This window comes from Ambystoma mexicanum, chromosome 4p, assembly GCF_040938575.1.
Source record: "Ambystoma mexicanum isolate Mex_15411 chromosome 4p, UKY_AmexF1_1, whole genome shotgun sequence".
Lineage (NCBI taxonomy): Eukaryota > Metazoa > Chordata > Amphibia > Caudata > Ambystomatidae > Ambystoma > Ambystoma mexicanum.
Window position 1 is genome coordinate 741,958,680 of NC_090927.1, and position 23,919 is coordinate 741,982,598.

Consider the following 23,919-nt stretch of genomic DNA (forward strand, 5'->3'; position numbering starts at 1 on the left):
ACTAAATGAGTGCCGTTGTCTGAACGGATCGCATCACAAATCCCCCTCCAAGGGAATACCTCCCTCACCAGGAACTTCGCCACGCACTTGGCATCCGGGTGTGCACATGGTCCTGCCTCCACCCAACGTGAAAAGGGGCACACCACCACAATGAGATATCTTGCCCCGTTGCACCTTTCGCCCATGTCAATATAGTCAATGTGTAACTCTCTGAATGGTCCTGTTGGGCGCGGCAGTGTTCCCCGTAGCGTCCTAAGGGTCATCCCCAAACTGTATGTCTGGCATGTAGTGCATTCTATTATCAATTGTGCAAGGTGTTCTTGGAAGTTTGGAAAAAACCGTTCCTCCTGGATGTCTGCTGCTATGTGTTGTTTGGTAACGTGTGCAGGAAAATTAAGCTGTTGGAAGGCCACGTGCAATAGTTCTACTGGCATAACCACTTTTCCTGTCATTTCCTGACGCCAGAGGAGGTCTGTGGGTGACTGCTAGCATCCCCTCTTTACCCATGCTTCCTGTTCTTCTGGTGGGGTGCGCTTCTGAAATTCTATTATTTGCATTATGTTCGTGGAGTTATACCCATCTTCGTTGTCCTCTTGAGTGTTTGTTTTTACTACACATTCGACTCTTTGGGGAACATCAAAGTATGCGGCTTCTTTTGCAGCGGCGTCCACGTGAAATGGCATCAGTGTTATTCGTGTGGGTCTGGCATTTCACCAAAGCTACTACTGAGGGCTCGGCCAATGCTTCAATAAGGTCATTCAACAATTTTGTGTGCTGTACCGGAGAGCCATCCGCTCTCCTGAATCCTATTCTTCGCCATCGTGACAGGCCGGAGTGCACCGTCATTGTCACGTACCCCGAGTCAGAGTATATTGGCACTGCGCATCCTGCGCAGCTGTGTGTAATGCTTCAATTAGGGCTGCAAGTTCTGCTGCCTGTGCTAATAAATGCAAAGGGAGGCGTTTCTGCACTATCACCTCATATTCATCTCCTTCTATTCTCACTACTGCTGCCCCTATGTGTTTTTCTCCTGTCTCGCAATCAATGGACGCTGATCCGTCCACAAAGTACACTTTACCTCCCTCTAGGGCATGTTCACTGGCTTTGGGAATATTGTCACCTTCCCGCTCATATGTGGCGCAATCGTGAACTTGCATGTCTTCTACTGTACATGGTTCTGTGATGAATGTGGCTGGGTTTACCATCTTACAGCGTACAACGTGTATGTTTGGGCTTGATATGATTATCTCATATGCGGTTGCTCTCTGTGTGGTGAGTGTGGACTTTGATCTTTCAAGTATGGCAAACAAAGAGTGTTCGACAAACAGCGTCACTGAACATCACATTACTATTGTGGTGCTTTTCTCTATTGCGAAGGCCGCTGCTACAAGGGCTTGTTCGCACGCGAACTTCCCTTGCATTAGAGAGTCCAATGTGCCGCTGTAATAGGCCAATGGCTTGTGGCCTAGTGATGTCTTTTGTGTCAGCACTGTTGTCATTAGTGTACCATTGCAGTGGGAGAACAAATAAAACTCCAGATCATAATCTGGTGTCGCTAGGACGGGTGCTGTTGTGATGATGTCTTGTAATTTAAGAAATGTTGTGATCATGTCCTCTGTCCATCTCATGGGTGCACTGTCTTTTTAGGCCTCTTTCAGTGCCTGGAGAAGAGGGCACTTGTATGCTGCATAATCCAGTATCCACGCACGGCAATAATTGCATATGCCGAGAAATATTTGCATCTCTTTTACAGTTTTGGGCATTAGTGTTGCACGTATTGCTGCTTCTCTGTCTGGTATTATTCTCTTACCGTCCTTGGATATTAACTGCCCCAGATACAACACTTCTGCCAGGCAGTACTGCAATTTTCCTCTGTCTACCTTGTACCCCTTTGTTGCCAGTAAATTCAGCAATGTTTTTGACTCTGCTCTGCACTGTTCTTCACTTTCACTGCAAACTAAAAGGTCGGGGCTCTCGCAATAACCTTGGGGTAATCTGCAGTGCTCATACCTTTTTCCCCCCAGGGTGAATGCTATTAGGTATTGGGAACTGGGGTTGAGGGGCACTGAGAAGAAAGCATTCTTCAGGTCCACCACTGTGAAGCATGTGGCCTATTTTGGGACACTGCACAAAATGGAACCGGGATTTGGGAGTAGGGGGAACTCCTTCTGTATGATGTCATTAAGTGGGCGGAGGTCCTGTATCATCCTCCAAGCCCCGACCTTCGCTTTTTTGATCGGATAGATAGCCATATTGCAAGGCGAATTTGATGGCACGATAATGCCCTGTTGTAGTAGTGCATTTATTGTTTCTTTTATACCTTCCTCTGTTTCTTTGGACAGTGGGAATTGTTTTACTCTGGGTGGCACTGCACTGGGTTTTAGCTTTATTTTTATGGGCGTTACTTCCTGTAAGAATTCTACATCGTGTGGACGGTTGTCCACAAATTCGGCAGTACTTGTTTCATATCTTCATCAAAAATTGAAGGTGGTGCACTGACACTGGCCATGAGGGAGTTATTTACTTCTCTATATTGAATCCTTATGTCACAGGGCACACAAATGTCCATGATTATCTCCCCATCAGTGTCACTGTAAGTGAACAGTTCTTCATCAATAAGATCATGTAGCGCTATGTTTGGGTCTATACACAACACTGTTCTACACTCACATCCATGCGTGCCCAGTCCTATTGCCACAATACGTTTAGCTGATACTTGCACCCCTTGTAGGTCAATCGAGAGGACGGTACCAGGCACAATTTCTGGGCTTACCACTGGGCGAAAAACAAAATCGGATGGTACTCTCCACTCTTCTCGCGTTATTTCAGGCACCACTCTAGCTAGTACCTGTATCCTATAAATGAACATGTCAGCATTCGTGGGCACTCGCCTTACTGCTACTTCATTTGTCATGGTGCTGATCATTAGCATTGCTCTTAGTGGGCATACCCCTGGAGTGGAGCACACTATCCCTTGCTCTGTAAAGGAGATATTAAGCTTACTGAGGAGTTCCCACCCTAGCAAATTTATGGGCGAGTCTTTGTGATATGATATGATATGATATGGCATTTATAACGCGCCTATACACAAGTGTTTCAACACTTGTGTATAGGCGTGTGGTAAAGTGGTATAACAGGGGTGCCTGTGCCGTTTTTCCTCCCACCGTTATATCCAAATCTTTTGTGTAGGGAACCTTCAAAATTGCCCCAGAGAATCCCTGTGCTTCCAAATTTCAGCCTGATAGCGGAAACCAGCCTTCCATGAGGCACAATTTTCCCCCTCCTGAGTCCACCATAAAGATGAACTGCTTGTTTCCTATCTCCGCCCCCACCAGTGGTTCCTCGTCTGGACGTAGGGTAGTCGATAGACCTGGACACGCAAGTGCTCTCTGTGGGCTGTCCTAGTCTGGGTAGGTAGTTGTTCCTTGGACAGAAAAAACGCTTTCCCCGATCATTGCTGTTCCACGGAACAGCACAGGTGCACCATTTGCAGAAGTAGCGAAAACGTTTGTGTGGGTGTTTCCCATGGTGTTTTGACGTGCTAATTGTGGTTGCATACCCTGTTGTGGTGCTTGTGGCCCCTGCTGAATTGGTTGTGTTCCTTGTTGACAGTTATTGTAATATTGCTCCTGTTGTCCGTAGCCACCCATCGGTAATCCATAAGGGCTGCCCGGATGAAGGTGGCCAAATTGCTGCTCATTTCCAGATCGTTGGGGCCCTTGGTAATATCCAGTCGGGCATGGCATTCCCTTGAAAAATGTCCCCATCTCCTGCAATTTCAACATGTCCTTTGGCCCCCTCCCCGAGGTCCTTGTCCTCCAAACCCACCTCTCTGTTCCCTGTACCCACCTCATCCTCCCTGACTTCCCTGCCATTGGGGCCCCCGGTATTGCTCCTCACCTGCTCATTGTTCCTGTCCATTTGTGCACCATGTTGCTGCCATCCTTGCCAGTGAGCCTCCTGACCCCTCCTTCCTGTCTCCCTGTCTCAGTAGGCAGGACCGCTGTTACTGCAGCGACCTTCACCAGTTTATTTTGTACAAGTTTGACCTCGTCTGCCAACCTCCTCTGTGCAATTTCTTTTTCTCTTTCTTTGATCCTCCTACAATGATGTACTATAATGCTCAGAATTTCAGTCCATCCTTTGGTTTCTATCCCGGCAATTTTATCTAGGGCCTTCTGTACCTCTTTCGGGAGGACTCTTTTGATGATAAAGTAAAAAAGGGAGGTTGACTGGTCCCAGGCCGTGCCCGTCTACGATCTCCACAGGTCCTGCACGAAGAATGTACTGGCAGCCTCTTCCTCGTCCCCCATGGTGCATTGCATCACCGAATGTAAATCTGGGGTGTCAGGGAAGGTCCTCCGCAGTGCATCCCATACTTGGGCCCTTACCTAATATAAATAAACAATAATGCTGACCCATCATGGCAGTCACAATTTGTCGTCACCCCCGGGAAACTGGCCTTCACCCACACTCCATCTGCTTGGTCTCCCACAGCGGACAACCGCAGACATCCCCTATAGCCAGTGAAACCCCTGCGGTATGTTCTTCAAAAGCATATATCCATTTTCCCACCCCTCCCGAAAGTGGGGGCAATGACTTCAACAAATTATTCTTGTCCAATTGTACCCATGTAATGGGGCCTCCCTGCTCCCTTGTGAATGAAGGGCATTTGCCATTTCGTTTTGCTCCCTTTCTTGCTTACCTTTACTCCTTTCCCTTTACTCAATGACATGTTTCCAAACCTACTTCGGAGCCTCACATGCCACCTTTGTCGTACCACCCCATCTTCCGGCTCTTCTCGTAGCGGCAGTGGCATTCCTGCCGCCGCCGCTCCTTCCGCATATTCATCTAGATAACTCCACACCTCATCTATTTCCCTGTCTGATTCTACACTTCCCTCCTCCTCATTTGCTTGGCTACCTTCTTGTCCCACTCGTACAATGTTTATGGGGGTATTGTTAAGGTGGAAGAAAAACTCCCCCGATTGCACTCATCTTTCAGCTGGCTAAATTTGTTCCTGGACGGAAGTGGTGATGGTGTTGGCCCTCCCGCCGAGATGAATGGTGGCTCCCTTCCCCCAGGCAACATTTGGCCCCTGTCACATAATGCTCTCAACCGTGTCAATTCCATTTGTGTGGTAGCGAGTTGTTTTTCTAAATCATTAGTTAGGCGTGCAACGTTTACTGGACGGGCGCACGTGGCACTGTATAACGCTCTAGGGTCATAGGGAGGCGGGGCTGTCGCTGCAGGAGTAGAGGGTGCGTTTGGTGCAGGAAAATAAGATGGGTCACTGTACCCCGCAGTGGGCCTAGTTAACAGTGGGTAAAGCCTAGTAAGTTCTTCATCCCCCGTTTTCATCACTTTAACCTCATCCACTTCTCCCCGCCACCCACTGCTGGGGCAGGTGCGATTTCAGACGGCGCTTCCTTGTCTGCACAACTCACAGGGGATGTTTCTTTAAACATCGTCCAGAGATCTAACAGTTCCCATCTATTTTGAAGTTCCTTTCCCCGTTACTTTGCTAACAAGTGGCTTGTCACAAGATCTAATATTCTTTTATCAAAAAACCCTCCTTCTGGCCACACTTGGGACGATCCTTCCCCCTTTATCTCCGTGAGCCACTGGTCATAGTACTTTTGGATTTTCTTGCTGTACAGGGGGAGGTGCTGACAAATATGGGCTAATGGTGTATCTCCCCCCATAGCTCCCTGCTTCACTCTTGTGTGTGTGTGTGTGTGTGTTGTGTGTGTTGTGTGCATCAAATAGAATCAAGAAACACTCCTATTTATCTTATAACCCCTTAATATGCAACTTATAATGTCACAGTTTAAAGAACTTTTCACTTACACCTTTTCGACTCCAGCATATACATATATATAAAGCAGAATCTGAACAAATTCAATACAGGACAAATGTACATATACTCTTAGACATACTGACACAATTAACCTTGACAACAATTAATATGAAACACAGATCTGCTGCCCTTCTAGTTACACCCCTGCCCTTCCCTGAATCACACTGTCATATTCTTCTCCCCCACTCTCCTTTCCTGAGCCCCTTTTGGGCTGACCTCTAAAAGAGTTACACACACAAGGTAAATAATTTGCTAATACCTTCTGAGTCTGTTCACTATACAAGACTCTGTTTTATCTCCACTTATTTCCTGCACTGGTCGAGACAATGCTATGCGGCGCCGCCTTCCACCCCCTTGTGAAGCTAGGCTCCTGTACTCTTCCCATATTCCGTTACTTCTATATTCACATCCTAATGGCCATATAAAGAAAAGAGAAGAAAAAGCCTACCAGTTAACACTCATAATACAAGATCTACATCTTAAATCTGACCCCTCTCTATTACCTTTAGCATTACCCTTATACTCATCACCTTCTTTTAAAATCCCTCTCCTTTGAGATTCTCGCAACCAATACTCACGTGTCCCCAGTGATCCGAGAGCCGTGACCCGCCTTGGCGAGCAGTTGGGTATTTGCAATGGCCGGGACCCTTGGAACCTCTCTTTATGCACGCTCACTGGTCAGCCGCTGGTGGCGATGGTTTTGCTGGGGGACGTCCCAGATCTCGCTGCACGGTACAGGGATAACTCTCGGTGCACCCTCAATCACATCCCAGGGGTCACCAAGTGAAGGCACTCACTCACCACATCACAAACAAGACTCAGAATAATGGACACATCCCAGTAGGGAATGAGACCAAGAGATTGGTTGTGAGAGGCAACAAAGTTTTATATAACATTCAGCATCCAGAGAACTCTGCTGCTTTGAGAGTGCTCTGGCAAACAATACAAATACAATACAGTTTAAAGGGTTACAGCGTCATCAGTGATGATTTCTATGCAGTCTACAAGTTACATTTTGATTGGTGAGGGAATGGGTTTGAGTATAGTGCTGTAGGGTCCGGCTCCACGAGATTGGTTGGTGGCTTGGCAGGATGTCAGACATCACGTGGTTCATCTGGGCCGGTCCATGTGAGGTGAAGTTTGTGCCATGTCCAGGAGAGGCGGCTGGATCTGGCTAACTAATCTACACACTATCAAAAGACATATAGTAAATAATGACCATTACTACATATTTGATATTTTACGAGAGACCTATAAATTGTACACGTGTATTCACATTATCTGGCTTCAAATCATTGGTGAGGTGAAGGGTGTGGGGGTCTTGCCCTCTAGTTGACATGTGGGAGGCCGGATTGATAGCTGTCGGGTCTGGCACATCAGAGCGGGAAGGGATGGAGTGACACATGTTACTTTAGGACAGAATATACTGTGACAGGAGTTTGGTTTTATTGGGGGCACTCTAAGGTGGTCAGCAATGAAGGGTCACACTCAAAAGAATAGCTTTGGTGGGACACAGGGTTGAACAGCCAGTAATTTTCCAACAGTGGGGGTGAGAGGTGCAGGAGCAGGTTTTTTGAGATAGATGGGCCACAAGTCATGATTCGGCCCGTTCACACACAGGGCAGTGATCTCAGAGAAAGGATGAAAAGAATACATTGTTTGCGCGCAACAATTAGCGCTAGAGCAGCCGTGAGAAAGGGACTTGGGAGGCACAGGCGCTGGAGGAAAAAGGTGCGGGCTGTCAGTGCTCCCTGTGTGCGACGCTGCTGAGGGGAAAGAAGGCTTCTCCAGCATTGGATCTTTCATAGATTCAGATGCTTGAATATTCCCCGTCGTCAGACTGGGAATCCTCGGTGATAAATTTAATAATACATTTTTTTTTTTTTTTTTTAAATATACACACATTGCTACCTAGCAGTGCATGTACATAGCCCATTATGGTCTATGAGCCATTTCATTGTGTAGTCCCTCCACCTCACTTTGGTCCTTTATGGCCCCAGCCAATGAGGTGGCAGGGCTTAAGCTCTGCCCCCGGCAGCCATCTTTAGATTTTTCACCGCAGTCTAACAGACACAGGGAATCCTCAAGCTCTCTGAGCTTTTTCAAATTCTTTCTACTTTTGTGTGGAATATATTTGGTAAATATATTCCATTTTGTTCCCCTTCTCAGGGGCTTTGTTTCCAATTAACCTGGGAGACAAAACTTGTTGTTTTCCTCTCAAAATCGTCGACTGAACTTCTCTTCAGAAATGGAGGCACCTCAGGCTGTCAGGAAGCCTTCCCTGTTCAGGGACTGCACGAGGTGCAAAAAGAAATTGGTTTACAACAAAGACCCCCACGAGCATTGCATTTATTGTCTGTACCCACATGACATTAAAAAATGCGAGATTTGTAGAACCTTTTCCACCAAGACCCTTCATGACAGGCATAGAAGACTCCTTTCTTACCTGGAATCCAGGGATCAATCTTCGGACGAAGAGTCTGTCAGAACAGCTCCTGTCCAATCCAGCACTCCATCTGAGAGACAAAATTCAAAGAGAAGGGCCTCTTCAGTGGAAAGGAGTTCCTCTCCCAAGTCCAAAAAGAGGAAGCTGGAATTGATACCCTTTCTGCCTCCAGTTGACTTACCAAGCCAGAAAAAGTCAGCAAAATCTGCCTCCAGAGGTAAGGAGGAGTTTGCAAAAAATGGGGGGGGGCAGTCGTCGGCGGGGAAACCGCCCACGAATGAAGGGAAAGGTAAAGGCCCGTCATCGGCCATACCGTCGACGAAACCAGCAACGACGACGACCACGCTTAAGACATCGTCGACAATAAGATCATCGTCATCGGACACGTCGACCGCGAAGCAATCGTCGACGAGCAAGAAACACCACTCGTCCACGAAGCATTCATCCATGACGCAGTCGTCCACGGAACGCATTCCACATTCGTCAACGAAGCTCTCGTCGACGGCGAAGCCCTCGTCGACGGGAAAACCTCAGTCGTCGACGGCGAAGCCCTCGTCGACGGGAAAATCTCAGTCGTCGACGAAATCTCATACGGGATGCTTGTCGACGAAGATAGCATCGTCCATAACACCTTCAGCGGCACCACAAATTTCGGCAGTTACGGAGGAATTGCTGCCTTCCACATTTGAAACTCCTGTCATTGAAAGCAATGTCATTGAGAAGAATACTGAGACTGAACCACTGGTACAGCAATTTTCACCTTTGGGTCACATGGCAGAACTTCCGGATGTAATTCTTCAGGAAGAATTCTCTGATGCGGAAGTGATGGAAGAGTCCACCGGTCCCTTACCGAAACAATACAGCCCTCCTTGGCAACCGTCCACGGGAGAATCCGAATATCCTCATGACCCGATACTCATGTTATCCGTGCAGAGGATTGTAGAAGAATTTTACAGGCGGCAAAAGGAGAAGCAAATCCCGATTGATCCCATAGAATCAGGAATTATTCCTAGAGAGTCATCTCCGATTCAAGGCACATCTGGTTGTTCTCCTCACAGGAGTAGACCGCAAAAACGGATGAGATCACCGGAACCTGCTCGAAGACCAAGGAGCAGCACCCACAGTGCTTCACCTACAAGAGTCCCGTCGCCACAGTCATCGCACAGACCGCGATCTCCGGATGTGGACCCTACTATGGTACCGTCCACATTCTCGGTATCAGACTGGCAGGAGGATCCTTTTAGAGAATTCTCGGAACCAGAAGAAGGAGAAATAACACAGGAGCCAGACGCATCCAGTGAGTGGGATGACTACGTAGTCGAGAAGCCCAGGAGGAGAGACTCGCCGGGCAAGGCCTCACCGCCGGATGATCTCGTCTCTTTCCACACCATTATAGGTAAAGCCGCAGAATTGTTTAAAATTCAGATTTCTTCTGAGGAAGGGAAATCAGTGCTCTATGAGCACAGGGACAAACGAAGGAGGACAGTGACCACAATTCCTCTCCTCGATACCATCTGGGATTCCGGATCCAAGATCCTATCCACACCCTTATTGACTCCGGCGCTGGTGTCCAGGCCAGAAAAGAAATATAAAGCTCCAGATTTGGCACCTCTTTGTTTGAGAGGTCATACGAAACCAGACTCGGTTATCACAGTGGCGGCCAGAAAGAAACTTGCCAACCCCTCCTCACCGTTGTCGGCACCACCGGATAAGGACGGACGTAAACTGGAAGCCATGGGCAAGAAAGTATCATCTTCTGCATCGCTTACAATCAGAGCGGGCAATGCGCTGGCCATGACCGCAAGGTTCGATCGCGAGCTTTGGCTCCGCATGTCTAAATTGGCAAAACAATTACCACCAGAGCTCCAGGAGGAGGCAAAATCGATAATCGCGGATGGTGAAGCAACATCGGATCACATGATCGACGCAGCGGTTGATGTGGCCGAATCAGGCTTCAGGCAGATGGCGCACGGCACAGTGCTCAGAAGGCAGGCCTGGATGAAGGCTACTAACTTTAGACCTGAAGTCCAGGCGCAGATATTGGACATGCCGTTTGATGGACAAGATCTCTTTGGAAAGAAGATAGACGATCATTTGAAGGGAATCAAGACAGACACGGACACAGCCAGAGCCATCAGTTCTTTAAAGGACAAAAGTAAGGACCATCTGTCTTTTCGTCCCTTTAGAGGCTCATCTTCCAAGTTCAGAGGATACGGTCGTTCCTCGTATGGTCAAAAAGCACAAGGCGGCACGTACCAAGACAATAAATATCAGTCATCCAACAGATACGCCCATAGAGGCAGACGTGGCTCCGCCCAAGGGAAGTCACAAGGCAAGCAAAACTAACGACCAATTTTTTTCCCCTCTTCACCACACCCCGGTGGGGGGAAGGGTGAGCCAGTTATTCCAGCGCTGGCAATCAATTACATCGGACAAATGGGTGTTGCAGGTGATCCGAAAGGGTCACACCTTAGAATTTCTGGACCAACCTCCTTCCCTGCCTCCAACATCTCGCAGAGTGCATATGCTAAGACAGGTCATGTCCGAAGTGCAAAAACTGCTCCAGAAGGCAGCAGTAGAACCAGTTCCTTATTCTCAGAGGGGAAAAGGTTTCTACTCCGATTCTTCCTCGTCAGAAAGAAAAACGGTCAATGGAGACCCATCTTGGACCTGAGGGCACTCAACAAATTTATCAAGCGCATAACATTCAAGATGGTAGCTTTACAAGGGGTGCTACCTTGGTTAAACAAGCACGACTTCTTAGCCACTTTAGACTTGGAGGACGCATACTTCCATATACCGATCCATCCAGCGCACAGGCAGTTCCTCAGGTTCACGGTGGGAGAGCTTCACTTTCAGTTTCAAGTGCTCCCGTTCGGGCTAAAATCGGCTCCGAGAGTTTTCACAAAATGCTTGGCGCCGGTTGCGGCAAGTCTCAGGAGGGCAGGAACGGACGTTTTTCCATACCTGGACGATTGGCTGATAAAGGCAAGTTCTGCTGCAAAGGCTCGCTCGGCAGTGTCGAGGACTGTCAACCTCCTAAAAGAGTTAGGTTTCTCCATAAACCAGACAAAGTCCTACCCCGTTCCCAACAAGATAGCTCTCTTCCTGGGAGCCGAACTCGATACCAGCATTCCCAGAGTGAGGCCATCCGCAGAAAGAATAGCAGCGATTCTACGCTCAACTTCGAACTTCCTACAGAAAGAGACAACATCCGTACGCTCTTACAAATCCCTATTGGGCATGATGTCATCATGCATATTCCTCATACCGAACTGCAGGCTTCGCATGAGACCTGTGCAGGAAGCTCTGGACCACCAATGGAAACAAGCTTTCGGAGGCTGGGAAGACATTGTCCAGATTCCATCGACGTTGCACAAGGCCCTTCGATGGTGGAATGTTCCGAGGAATCTTCTGCAGGGGATGCCGTTTCAAGCACCAACATCGACCCTTCTGCTGAGGACGGACGCTTCCTTATCAGGTTGGGGCGCTCATCTTGCGGACCTCCAAACCAAGGGCTCTTGGTCGACACAAGAGTCCTAGCTCCACATCAACGTGTTAGAGCTCAGGGCCGTAAGGTTGGCGCTGAAAGCCTTCCTACCGGTGATAGCTGGTCAAGTTCTTACAGTCCAGACAGACAACACGACCTCCATGCACTATACAAACAAGCAGGGAGGCACGAGGTCACAGATCCTGTCGCAAGAAGCCCAACAGCTTTGGGCATGGGCCTTGCACTACGGGGTGCAGATCAGGGCAGAGCATCTTCCAGGAGTGGACAATGTCCTAGCGGACAGGCTAAGCAGAGAATACACAGTGTCCCACGAGTGGGAGCTGGACGAAAAAGAGACCCAACGGATATTTGCCTTATGGGGCCATCCGCAGATCGACCTTTTTGCCACCAGGAACAACAAAAAATGCAAGAGATTTGCTTCAAGATACCCGGAGCACCAATCACTGGGAGACGCGTTCTCAGTGAATTGGTCGGGGAAGTTCCTCTATGCCTTCCCACCCATTCCCCTCATGTCGAGGGTACTTCGCAGGGTAAAAGAACAGGATTGTTCTTTGATTCTAATTGCACCGGATTGGGCACGGCAAGTCTGGTACCCGACGCTGAGGCATCTATCCTGTCAACCCCCGATTCGTCTCAAGACACATCAATATCTACTGACACAACAGAACCGCAAGGTCCTCCACCACGACCCGAGGAGCCTGTCTCTCAAAGCATGGTTCCTGAGCAGCGCAAACTGATGCACCATAAAGTTACCATCAGAATGCTGGGATATCATCAGGGCCGCTAGAGCCCCGTCCACGCAAGTCACCTACACCAGGAAATGGGCCAGGTTTTCCAAATGGTGCGAGACCTCTGCAATCGATCCCCTCACGGCCTCGGTTAATCAGATTCTGCCCTACTTGTTGCACCTGGCAAAGTCAGGGCTCTCACTGTCCTCTATCAAGGTCCATCTGTCAGCCATAGCGGCTTACACAGTAACCACGGAGACGCAAGCCTTACTTTCCTTACCAGCGGTTAAAATCTTCCTGAAAGGACTGATGCGTACTTATCCGCCTACACCTACACCAGTTCCGGACTGGAGCCTCAACACCGTCTTAACAGCCCTCATGCAACCTCCCTTCGAACCCATACACAGATGCGAAATGAAATTCTTGTCCTGGAAGACATCTTTCCTGATAGCCATCACATCAGCCAGAAGGATCAGTGAGTTACAAGCTTTGTCTTCTGAACCCCCGTTTACTTTGTTCCAGAAGGACCGCGTCATCTTAAGGCCTCACCCGAAGTTCCTCCCCAAGGTACTTTCGGAGATGTCGTTCACTGAGCGCATTGTTTTACCAACCTTTTTCCAGAATCACGCTTCTGAAGCGGAAAGAACAATACAGTTCCGCTCCTCAAACCGGCTATTCATTTCTTTCTCTGGCCGTACCAAGGGTCAGCATATATCTAAACAAAGTCTGGCACGCTGGGTATCGTCCTGCATCACCCACTGCCATCAGTTGAAAGGCGACCCTTTAACTAGACCGCCGTCTGCGCACTCCACCAGAGGAAGGGCGGCGTCAACAGCATTCCACGCAGGGGTGGCATTGAAGGACATATGCAGAGCCGCCACGTGGAGCACTCTGCATACTTTCGCCAAACACTACTGCCTGACTGAAGATACCAAAAAAGAAGCTGCAGTTGGACAGGCAGTGCTCCGCCATCTCTTTGTATAAGGTAGGACCAGCCTCCTTTCCCACCTTTCCCGAAGTATGTAACCGTTGTGTTGCTGCATGGTAAAGGTTTGATCAGAAATATGTTTTTTCTGTATTTATGCATATATATATATAATGGTGGCATGTTTTAACTGCTTGGTATTCTATTCAAGCATCTGAATCTATGAAAGATCCAATGCTGGAGAAGTCTTAGTTACTTACCTGTAACTGTATTTCTCCAGCATTGGTATCTTTCATAGATTCACATGCGCCCGCCCGCCTCCCCTGAGAGGCTGCTTCTATGCTCGGCATCCATCATACTGTAATCTCTACGGTTCAAAATCTAAAGATGGCTGCCGGGGGAGGAGCTTGAGCCCTGCCACCTCATTGGCTGGGGCCATAAAGGACCAAAGTGAGGTGGAGGGACTACACAATGAAATGGCTCATAGGCCATAATGGGCTATGTACATGCACTGCTAGGTAGCAATGTGTGTATATTTAAAAAAAAAAAAAAAAATGATTATTAAATTTATCACCGAGGATTCCCAGTCTGACGACGGGGAATATTCAAGCATCTGAATCTATGAAAGATACCAATGCTGGAGAAATACAGTTACAGGTAAGTAACTAAGACTTCACAGATACCAGAATGGAGTCTGGGGTACGCAAAATGGTGTCCAAATGTGTCTTGCAATAGCCCCACCTCTGTATGTGCCAGGGCCTTATCCCCTGAGGCCACAGAAGGGCAATGAAGGCATCCCTCCACTAGTGCAAGAGCAGGTGGTCCCTTTCACGCAGAATGTATGGGGGGGAAAAACCGACCCCCTCCTTCATTACAAAGTCTTGAATTACATGACATATGGGCTAAAGTTAAAGTTAGATTTAAGGTGATCCTCAGCTTTCCAATCAACTAGACCCACAGCCTATAGTGTGTCATATCTTGGGTGCTCCCCTTTGTATAACCGTCTCCCAAGGGTCTTCGCCAAACCTATAGGAAGCCTTCACCCATCAACACCACAAGTTTCGCTTCTCAGTCTCTCTTGACACCAATAATGATGACCCCCTTTTTTGCTTAGAGAGCCACTTGTGCGAGGCCAACGAAAATTGCATATGTAAGCAGTAGGGAATAGGCATAAATACCGATGAACACCAAAAACATTCATAACAATTCTGAGGTAAGGCCTGCCAATCTTCCATTCAAGTAATGCTACAAAGGGGATGCCTCTTGAGGTGGAATTTGCAACATTATGCAAATAAGGTTTTATAAAAATGCCAGGTCTAATAGTGACACATCAAAGATAACAGTAGTTATATAGGTACTCTTACACATCTCAGAATTATATAATTCAATGCACCACCTAATCTATAGGAGCACATGCCCTTGTTAAATGGTGTGCATTCATTTCTGTGATTACATTAGACACGTGCAGAGGAGCAGTAGGAAAGAAAGGAAAATACTGTGCACAGATCATACATGTTGGAGGTGGCAAGCCATGTCCAGTACCTATGTAATGCACATTTTAATGATCCTTGAGGAACTGTGGGAATTCTGGGAAGACCGGCGGCAACAGATCGACATAGTGAGACATTAGTACACAAACATAGGCTTTGTGTAGCTGCTGATTGTCAGCTGCTCAAGCCGTACTAACAGCTCTTGGTCTGTGACATTGGTGTATTTTGCACAACCGTTTCAACAACAGGACTTTCTCACAAATCTGCATCAAATGCAGAAGGAAAAGACCAAAGGATTCATTTTGTTAATTGGTTCTCTCTTTACAACAAGACCCTTAAAGAGGATCCCCGAGAGGTCATGCCGTACAAACTATAAGTTAAGGTAGGGCTTCTCAGGCCTTTGAGCACAAATGCTAGTGGGGTTGACAATAGAGTGCCATGGGATCCCCGACCAGGTCAATCATTTAATAATCAACCCCAACGTAGTAGCATTGAAAACATGGTTATCCAGTCAAACGCGGGTTTATTAAGTAATAAGGAGGCATGTCAATGAACAAACAGTGAAACCCTGGTTTATATTCTAAAAGAAAAGAACCTGGAGAAAAATGGAGCCAGTTGGCTATTTAATCAAATATTACACAGTTCCAGTTGAACGCCTAGAAATGTTTCTTTCTTGTAGGCTCAAGACCTGGTCGAAGCATACTATCTGGACGCCATTAACAGTCTTCTTATTTGTGGAGAATATCCATCGCTGTTCTCCACTGAAGAGATGAATGACCTACTGCAGGTATGTATTACCCAGGGTCAGCAGAGCCAAGAACCTTTGCTTGAAGAGTTTCATTGGAATGCTTATTTCTGATTGGGTTGCATGGATGTTGCATATGTTTATATTGTCAAGTTATCCACTCTCACACCTCTGTTTTCTAGCCTCATCTATTTGGAAGGGGCGAACAAAAGAAACTATAGAAACACTCAAATTTTTAAATATTAACACCAATGTGTTTTGGCCAAGGGCCTTTGGAGTCATATTTATTTTTCCTGACTTTTCAGATTTTGTTCAAGTTAAATGGTTGGTCAACATGGACAATTTAAAAGAGTATAGCAGCTCTTGATATATGTGGTTTATAAATCTATTTTTAAAGTTTGATGCTCAGCAAAACCTTTTTTCCAGATGTCATTCAATTGTGTGAAGATTTGATGCAGAGAGAGAAGTCTCTTGGAGAGGCACCTTCATTTCTACTCTGTGCTGTGTGCCATCTCCCCTAATGATCACAGTAGAGAATCTGTCCCTTAGAGTATGCAAATAGCGTTTAGAAAACACATTGGGCCTCATTATGAGGTTGGTTGTAATTTGGCGTTAAATCGGGCGGGCTATCTCTATCTCTATCAAGCCACAAATTAAATCACCCTACTTTCTTTGCACATGAAAATTTGTTGCGTAACGACCCCATGACAGATGTATCATGTTAAACAGGATGAATAGTTGAGTTTTTTACCACATTTCTCATTGATTACAAAAGGTCTATTAAAAAGGGATCAAATGATATCCTGCAGGTTTGTCGATCACCAAAAATATTATTACTTAGGGAGTTTGGATTTTATTTTCTTGCGGTGCAAATTACCCTTTTTTCCGGCTTATGCTCATTTACAACCATAGTCTGTGATCGAGAAGCTTGCCATCTACTACCATCTATCTTCCCATCTGCTCTTATATCTGGTGGGGATGTTCTGCTGCAAACCCCTATGCAAGAGAAAAGCTGGCCAGAAAGTTTACCCCTATCTGTGCATCATTTCATTTCAACCATATGCATTAGCCCGCCTGACTATCATTAAAACTGTTGTGTTGCAGAATTGTATCATGGCCGTTGTGGTCAAGTTAGTCATTAAATTAGAAAAAAATGAAAATGTGTCTGATCAGCTTGAAAAACAGTATCCTTAAAGCAGCAGTTAACATAATGTGGGTGGGAGCTGGTGTGTACAGCACTAATACTGGTAGCTAAGCCTAACCTACACTTGTGCCTGCTGTAGGTGTTGGGTCCTGCTTTACGGCGAAAGCATCCAAACCGTGTCTATGATCCAGCCAAGTACCTCGTGTCTCAGGTGAAGTCTAACCTACACGTCATTCTCTGCCTCCCACCACATCATGAGCTTCTGAAGACAGCAGCAGAGTAAGTCATGCAGTGTCTGTTCATACATTTGTTTTCTTAATATAGTGCAAGTTATTTTTCATCACTATTAATTAGAACTTCGTTCAAGCTACTAAGGGCCTGATCACGAGTTTGGCTGCATTGTTAAAACACCTGCTAACAGCCCTGACTGGGTGTTTTATCACTCTGCCAAATTCCAATTTTTGTTTACGAAACTCTTATTACTGGCTGCTTTTGTTTAGAGATAATTACTGCCACCACACAAATAGTACTGCCTGCAGTAATTACCAGGTGCGGCAGGTACCGCATTCAGGAATTGCCAGATGTGTCAGGTAACGCATGCAGTAATTACCAGTTGCAGCAGGTACTGCATGCAGGAGTTGCCAGATGCGGCAGGTACCGCATGCAGGAATTATCTGGACCCATGGAGTCCTACGGGACTTCAAAATGGGAAATAACGGAGAGGTGACTTGAAATCATGCGGACCTTTCCAAGCACCTGGTGACTACTGTATGCAGAAACCACCAAACTCGAAATCAGACATTCAGTAATTTTTCACACAGCTTCTTAAAGGCATTCATCATCTTTAGAATATACTTATAATTATGTTAACTAATGGCTAGGTATTTTTGTAACTCTCCCAACCTCAGACTTGTTCTGCCTAAGACTGGTAATGGAAAATATCAAAGACACAAAGGGAATTATCAAAAGTAAAATGTGGAGATCCGGCATCTGTTAGTGGCTGGCAATTATCAGATTTTGGTGTATTCTATTTAGGCGGTAATAATGGGGCCCCGGAAAATGCTTGGTGTTATGTCCATGAATGCCCAACATGTCTCAGAGATCACAACTCCCAGTTAACACTCGCCACTGGCATTACTGCTATTGGCACCTGGGCGCAGGATTGGGTGTCAAGTTTTGACATTGTATTTAAGGCTTGCATGCTAAGCCCAATGGGAAGAAAATGACAAAACTAACAAGATGGTTGCCATTTGCAGGACACACATGCGACAACCAGTGAAGACACTGAGAAGTCCGTCCTGGTATTTCAGAGTATTTTTTAATGTATTCTATTTTATTGTTTAAAGCTCCGGCTTAGCTTAAGAGCAGCAGAGTGCTGTACAGGGTGTGCTTAGCCAGCATTTGGGCTGATGTCCTTTTGAGAGATTTGCAAAACTGGAGAATTGTGGGGACATTCCGAGCCGATACCAGCTTGGTTGGTGGGTGGGCTAGAAAAACAAAGAAGATTAAACAAAGCAACAATTAATTGTTTACCACACAGGTGAGGGCAGGGCGGGGATAGAGAGTTTTAGAGGAATAGCAGCAGCACCAGCCACTTCTGAATGCTCAGTGGAGTAATAATACCAAAGTATAATGCCACGAAGAGTAGCATTCTGATTGGCAGGTAGACATTGAATGTACTTTTCTGGATGCTTTTACAAAGTTGATAACCATGGGACGGGCTTACCCAGCTTGCAATGGCCCACTAGCCTGAAGCAAAAATAGTAAAGAAGGAGATTAGGAGATTCTGCACTATCAGCGCAGAAATAAAAAAGCATAACCAAGACCCTATGGTACTCTCTACGGTACAGGCCTCTCTGAGCTTTGATGAATCTCCTCAGATTACCTTTACTCCTGCACAATGGGTTGTACTTCGGGGGAATTTAATCAATGAACTGAATCTTTGTATTTGTTTTGCTAATTTTGTACATGGGTTGACTCGCTGGAAAATTGTGCTAAAAAACACTCCATAGTAAGCATGGATAATTCCTCCCAAACAGTCTCCCCTCCATTCCCAATTGGACAATGCCATCCTGATGGAAAAGACAAACATTGTCAAACTAATATTCAATCCGAGAGAACGGACCAGTCCTCACAGACTGTACTGACCGAAACCGGTCCATTTGAAATCTAAGGTCATGCACAATTTGAAATCAGTTACTTTGCTTTCACTTCCTGTTACAATTGAACGATCATATGCTTTACAGCTTATCTCTCCTGTTGTTGTGGATAAATCCACACCAGTATTACTCGGTCCCTCACACTGACTGCCAAAAATAACTCGTACATTCCTCTAAGCTTTCCAATAGGAAAGTCACAAATGCCAGGGATAAAAGATAAAATCGTCAGGGCTTGTTTTTTGGCTCGTAGAAACTTTTTTGTCACTACCATTGAGAAGCCAAGAGGTAAAGAATGTAAAGAAGCCTTACGGAAACAAAGTTCTGGCATGGCTCCGTCAGAGAACATATATCCTCTGACCTGAAGGTTCTTCGCAGATTTGAGGTTCAGGACTGGTGTGCCCATAAGGATAGGGATTGTATCTTGGTGGGTTGTGGGACCAGCAATTTGCCATTATTTATAAGCATGTGTCATTACCTACCAAGGGGTACCTCTAACCTGAAACTGATTCTCGACCTGAAGTAGGCTTCTTGTTTTACTATGACCTGACCTGCCATTAGTACTACTACCTGTAACTGAACTTGCTCGGACATCTGATTATGTATGTACATTACTATGTTGTGTATGTTTGTTTTTGCGTTAGCACTCTGAGGCTTAGGGGCGTGGGGCGTGTGATAAAAATAAATAAATAAATTAGAGCCATTACAGTCTGGGCAAGCCTGGTGGTCATTAAAGCTATTTGCACCCCTAGCACCACAACCATGTAAAGCAAAGTGCTAAGGAACTTAACTTTTTGTGGGGGAGAGGCTTCCCACATATAATGCACATTGAATTCCATTGGGAAAAAGCTTTTGAGGGGGGAGGTTGGAGATGTGGAAGCCGAACAAAGGTGACGTGGTGTAGCATAGGTGCCGACATTGAAATTGGACTTCATTAGACTAGTTTTTCTAGTCTAATAAAGTCAACTGTTCAGATCATTTGTATCTATAACCTGTGGGGGGTCAGAAATGTGAGGCAGACCACGTTGTGAAGTTTTGTCAACAAATGGCATTTTATTATTTTATACGGTTGGATGAAGGCCTCCCTATCCCTGCCCTGAATGTAATCCCGCCTAAAATAAGATAAAGGAAACACTATAACATAGGATATCTGTCCCTCAAACTTATACATATAATGATATGATATGAAATGTCATTTATAACGTGCCTGTACATAAGTGTTTCTAGGCGTGACAGGACATGGGAGGGAAGACAGAGGAAGGACAAGACAAACTATCTTACTAGGCCCTGTGTCATTCAGATCGTGCAAGTGTAACAAATAAACACGGAAATGTATGGTAGTTCAAACCATTAATGATTTAATAAAAAATGTTACCACAGTCTCCCCTCATAACCTGGGCGAATTCCACTTTCCCCGGGATTAAACGTGGTTCTGCTTCACAGTTCAAGAAAGAACACAAGGAAATCCTGATTCGCAAAAAAAGTTCCAATACAATTCGATGCAACTTCAACTTGTCACCAGAAAGTTCCAACACAGAAGATATAAATCTCTTCTTGTTCTTTAAACAGGTTCTCAGTTCCTTAATAGCAAAAATGATTGTATCAGTCAGGATGATTTGCCACTTTAACAATTTAAAGAAATACAACTTCTTTGTAACAGCCTTGCACTGCTCTTCCTCCTGCACCACTAACAACATAAAATGTCTCTGTCAAGACCATCTTGGAGCACTCCTTCAACTTTTACTTGGCCTGCTTCCATGCAAGGCCTATTATCTTCAAAGGTTAACCATCCAGGTATTCTCCCCTGCCCGAACTGCTTTTCACTACTACAAGTGCTTTTGTGGTCAATGTCAACTGATAAGAGGTTACAACAGCTTCACAGCATTCAACAAATTGGAGCATCAAAACGTTAAACAACTTTCCAGGGAAACCAAGATTCTCATTGATGCTCTTTAATACTCTTCTGCAAATGATGCCCCTCCTTCTGGATTTCTGTACCCAGGAGGGCAGACTTGTGTCACTCTTGGTTCCCCACTGTACTATCAACCAGACTGATAGGGATAGGGTCTCTTCCTGCCTCTCCCCTGGTTCTGGCTATGTGTGTGTTTCCCAGCTTGTACAAGATGCTGTATACCATATAGGCAACAGGTTGCCGAGTTTATAGACCTTTCATTAGCCCCCGTCTGCTGCTGGAAACATTGGCTAGATTATATTTGCCTTGGTTTCGGTTTCTCTTGACTTGGGCAATGCTTTTTAACTCTTATCAAAGTAGCCCCCACTAGTGGTTGGGTTTTCCAGACCCACATGTTCAAAGTTATAGTCAATTGGCTTTGATTTACCAGAGTTTTGCTGCTTTTCCCTGGTTTGTTATTCATAAACGACTTGTGAATCACCTTCAGTCACACGTGAGCGCTGCTTCTGCTGTCTTACAATTATTCAATATTCACAAGTAACGTGTGACTCACTTTCATTCATACGCCAGTGCAGCTTCTGCTTCTTTGTACTAATTATGCTTCTGCACGATTGTTGCTCACTTGCCGGGTGCCTACTTCCAATACGTGAGCGGGGACAGAGCGCTCCTGGTTCACTGACAATCTGTGAACTCACTGGATAAGACGTGTGCCTCTGTTCCCCTCGCCGGTCACAGGACTTCTGCTGTTGTGGCTCCTTGCGACCCGGCAACCTGCTTTGGTAAGTCTGCCTTCACCCATGCCACTGCCAATTGGAGCTCCTCCTGCTCTTAAGGCTCTCTGGTCCATGCCAGACACCGGAGACAGCCTCAAGACCATCGTGTGCACGCCAGCCACCTTAGACAGCCTCCTGCACGCTTCCCACTGCGTGACCTCTGCACTTCAGATTTCTGGGGATATAGACCCTCTCAGGCCCGGCAGCTGATATCTGCCAAGCAATGGTCCGGCGTCTTCTCTCTCATCCAGCTTCTACCTGGGCTGCCAGCATGACCCACAATGTTTCTGACTTCTTCTACTCTCCACCAACAGCGCCAACTGTATGGCCTGCATCTAAGGGGGCCTTTTAAGCCTCTCAGCCTCTCTCAGGTTAGGGTCATCTGCACTAATGAACTGACCACTCCTGCAACATTGTGCCTCTTCAGCCCTCTTCTTCATCCCAGTACTTGGGGAATTATGGGACTTAAAGTCCCTAAGGGAAAAATTAGATTTTCTTATTTCTGTTGTTTTACTTTTTAACCCCAGTTTGTTCCTTATAACATTCTGTAAAGGAACATCATGAGAATTATTCATTAACTTTGATTATGTAGGGAGAGAGCAATACTTTTACGCTGGTGTTATTCCCAAATTTCCTTTTCACTGCCTCTTTGGGTATTCATAGGTTTTCTGCTTTACAGGTCTCCCAACCTTTAGAAGGGTTTTTCTCCTTAGGTCTATGAGTGTAGGATTGAGTTCACCCATATTTGTGTATGTATCTTGTGGAATTATACACAAGATATATACAACAAGCCATTGTAAGCTTCTGCAATGCGCAGCCATCCTCCCTAGAGGAAGAGGAAGACAAATATTGTGTCTCATCCCACGGATTCCTCTCACTCCCCTGGGCCTTTTCTCTTCCTAGGTGATCCTCCCACAGAACACCACCCCCAATGTCAGGATCAAAAAGCGTCTGCCTTTCCCTCACCACCTGAGAGGAGACTTTAGGAAGGGAATTAGTGAGGAGTCCATAGGATTCATCACACACCACTGATGTGGGGTTCAGATAGCACAATCTTTATTGGACCTACAGGGTCAAGTTAGGTCAAACTATCACTGGTAAACATGTCTGAGGGGTAATACATCATTCTTAGAATGTGAGGATACTAGAATAAGGTACAGAAAACACACACACAGTATACCAAGTAAATATCCACATTGGTAAGTAATGAATATACATTCAATGAACAAAACTTTAGATAAGGGGCAGTTAAGGTGATTAGATTTAACGCAACAAAACTCTTGAAATTCAGCAGACGTGGCAAGTGATGATCATCTTAACTCTGCATCCCCCCTGTTGCAAAGTCCATGAGCACATACTTAATAGATGGGATTCAAAATGACAAACAAAATAAGAGCCTGGCAGGATAGCTCCGTAGGTTGAGCGCTCGTTGCTGCAATCTGTGTGGGATCTGCAGGCTGCAGGTTCGAATCCCAGCATGGCCATCTTAGCCTTTCCTCCGTCCAAGGTTGATAAATGAAAACTGTGATGAATCTAGCGAGGTCGTCACTACTTTTCCAGGGGATATTTCTCCCCTCATGTGGCCAGGGAAAAATAGAAGCTACCTGACTCTGACCCAGGGGTGGCTGTCTGTAGGAGGATCACATGGGGGAGGACAAAGTGGGCCCACTGGGTCAGAAAAGACCTTTACATGTATTCCTTGGTAACACCCATTTACCTTTCCCCCGTTCCTGTATGGCATATTGTAGTGTGGATAAAGAATCTCCACTGTTTACTGATCACCAACCTTATGTACATCACCCCCCTTTAATAACACAAGACGAGGAAGAGGTATGGAGTGATGAAGATCTAGTCATTGGAGGATGTTAACAGGTGCCGGACCATTCAAAAATGGCACACCTGAGCAGAACGAGAGACTCGGTCCTCCCAACGCTGGTTGGGACATGGGAGGAAATCAGACTGGAGCGAGGAAACTGATGAGAGAGACATCCAGGGAAGTCTGGCAGAAGAGTGTTCGCCGTGCTGTCACTACAAACAGCATGAGCTGCTGAGCAAACCAGAAGGCAAGGTTGGAACCAAGAAGCTGACGAGACGTGCTCCCAGTCAGCAAATGGGCCGAGGAGGAAGCGGTAAAACGCTACAGATGCCAAAGCTACCAAAGAATACCGGTAAGCCCAGAGGAGGAGAGTGGGATAATGGGGCGCTTCAGGACGAATGCTGCGCACAGTT

At 46.2% G+C, this 23,919-nt stretch overlaps 1 protein-coding gene across 1 annotated transcript in view; it reads left to right on the plus strand.

Moving 5' to 3' along the window:
* LOC138452855 (uncharacterized) overlaps positions 1 to 23,919 on the plus strand; it is a 1,928,742-nt gene that overhangs the window by 1,389,721 nt on the left and 515,102 nt on the right. The window contains exons 70-71 of the mRNA XM_069605205.1: positions 15,640 to 15,747; positions 16,989 to 17,128. Coding sequence (XP_069461306.1) covers positions 15,640 to 15,747; positions 16,989 to 17,128 — 248 coding nt within the window. The remainder of the gene's footprint in view (positions 1 to 15,639; positions 15,748 to 16,988; positions 17,129 to 23,919) is intronic.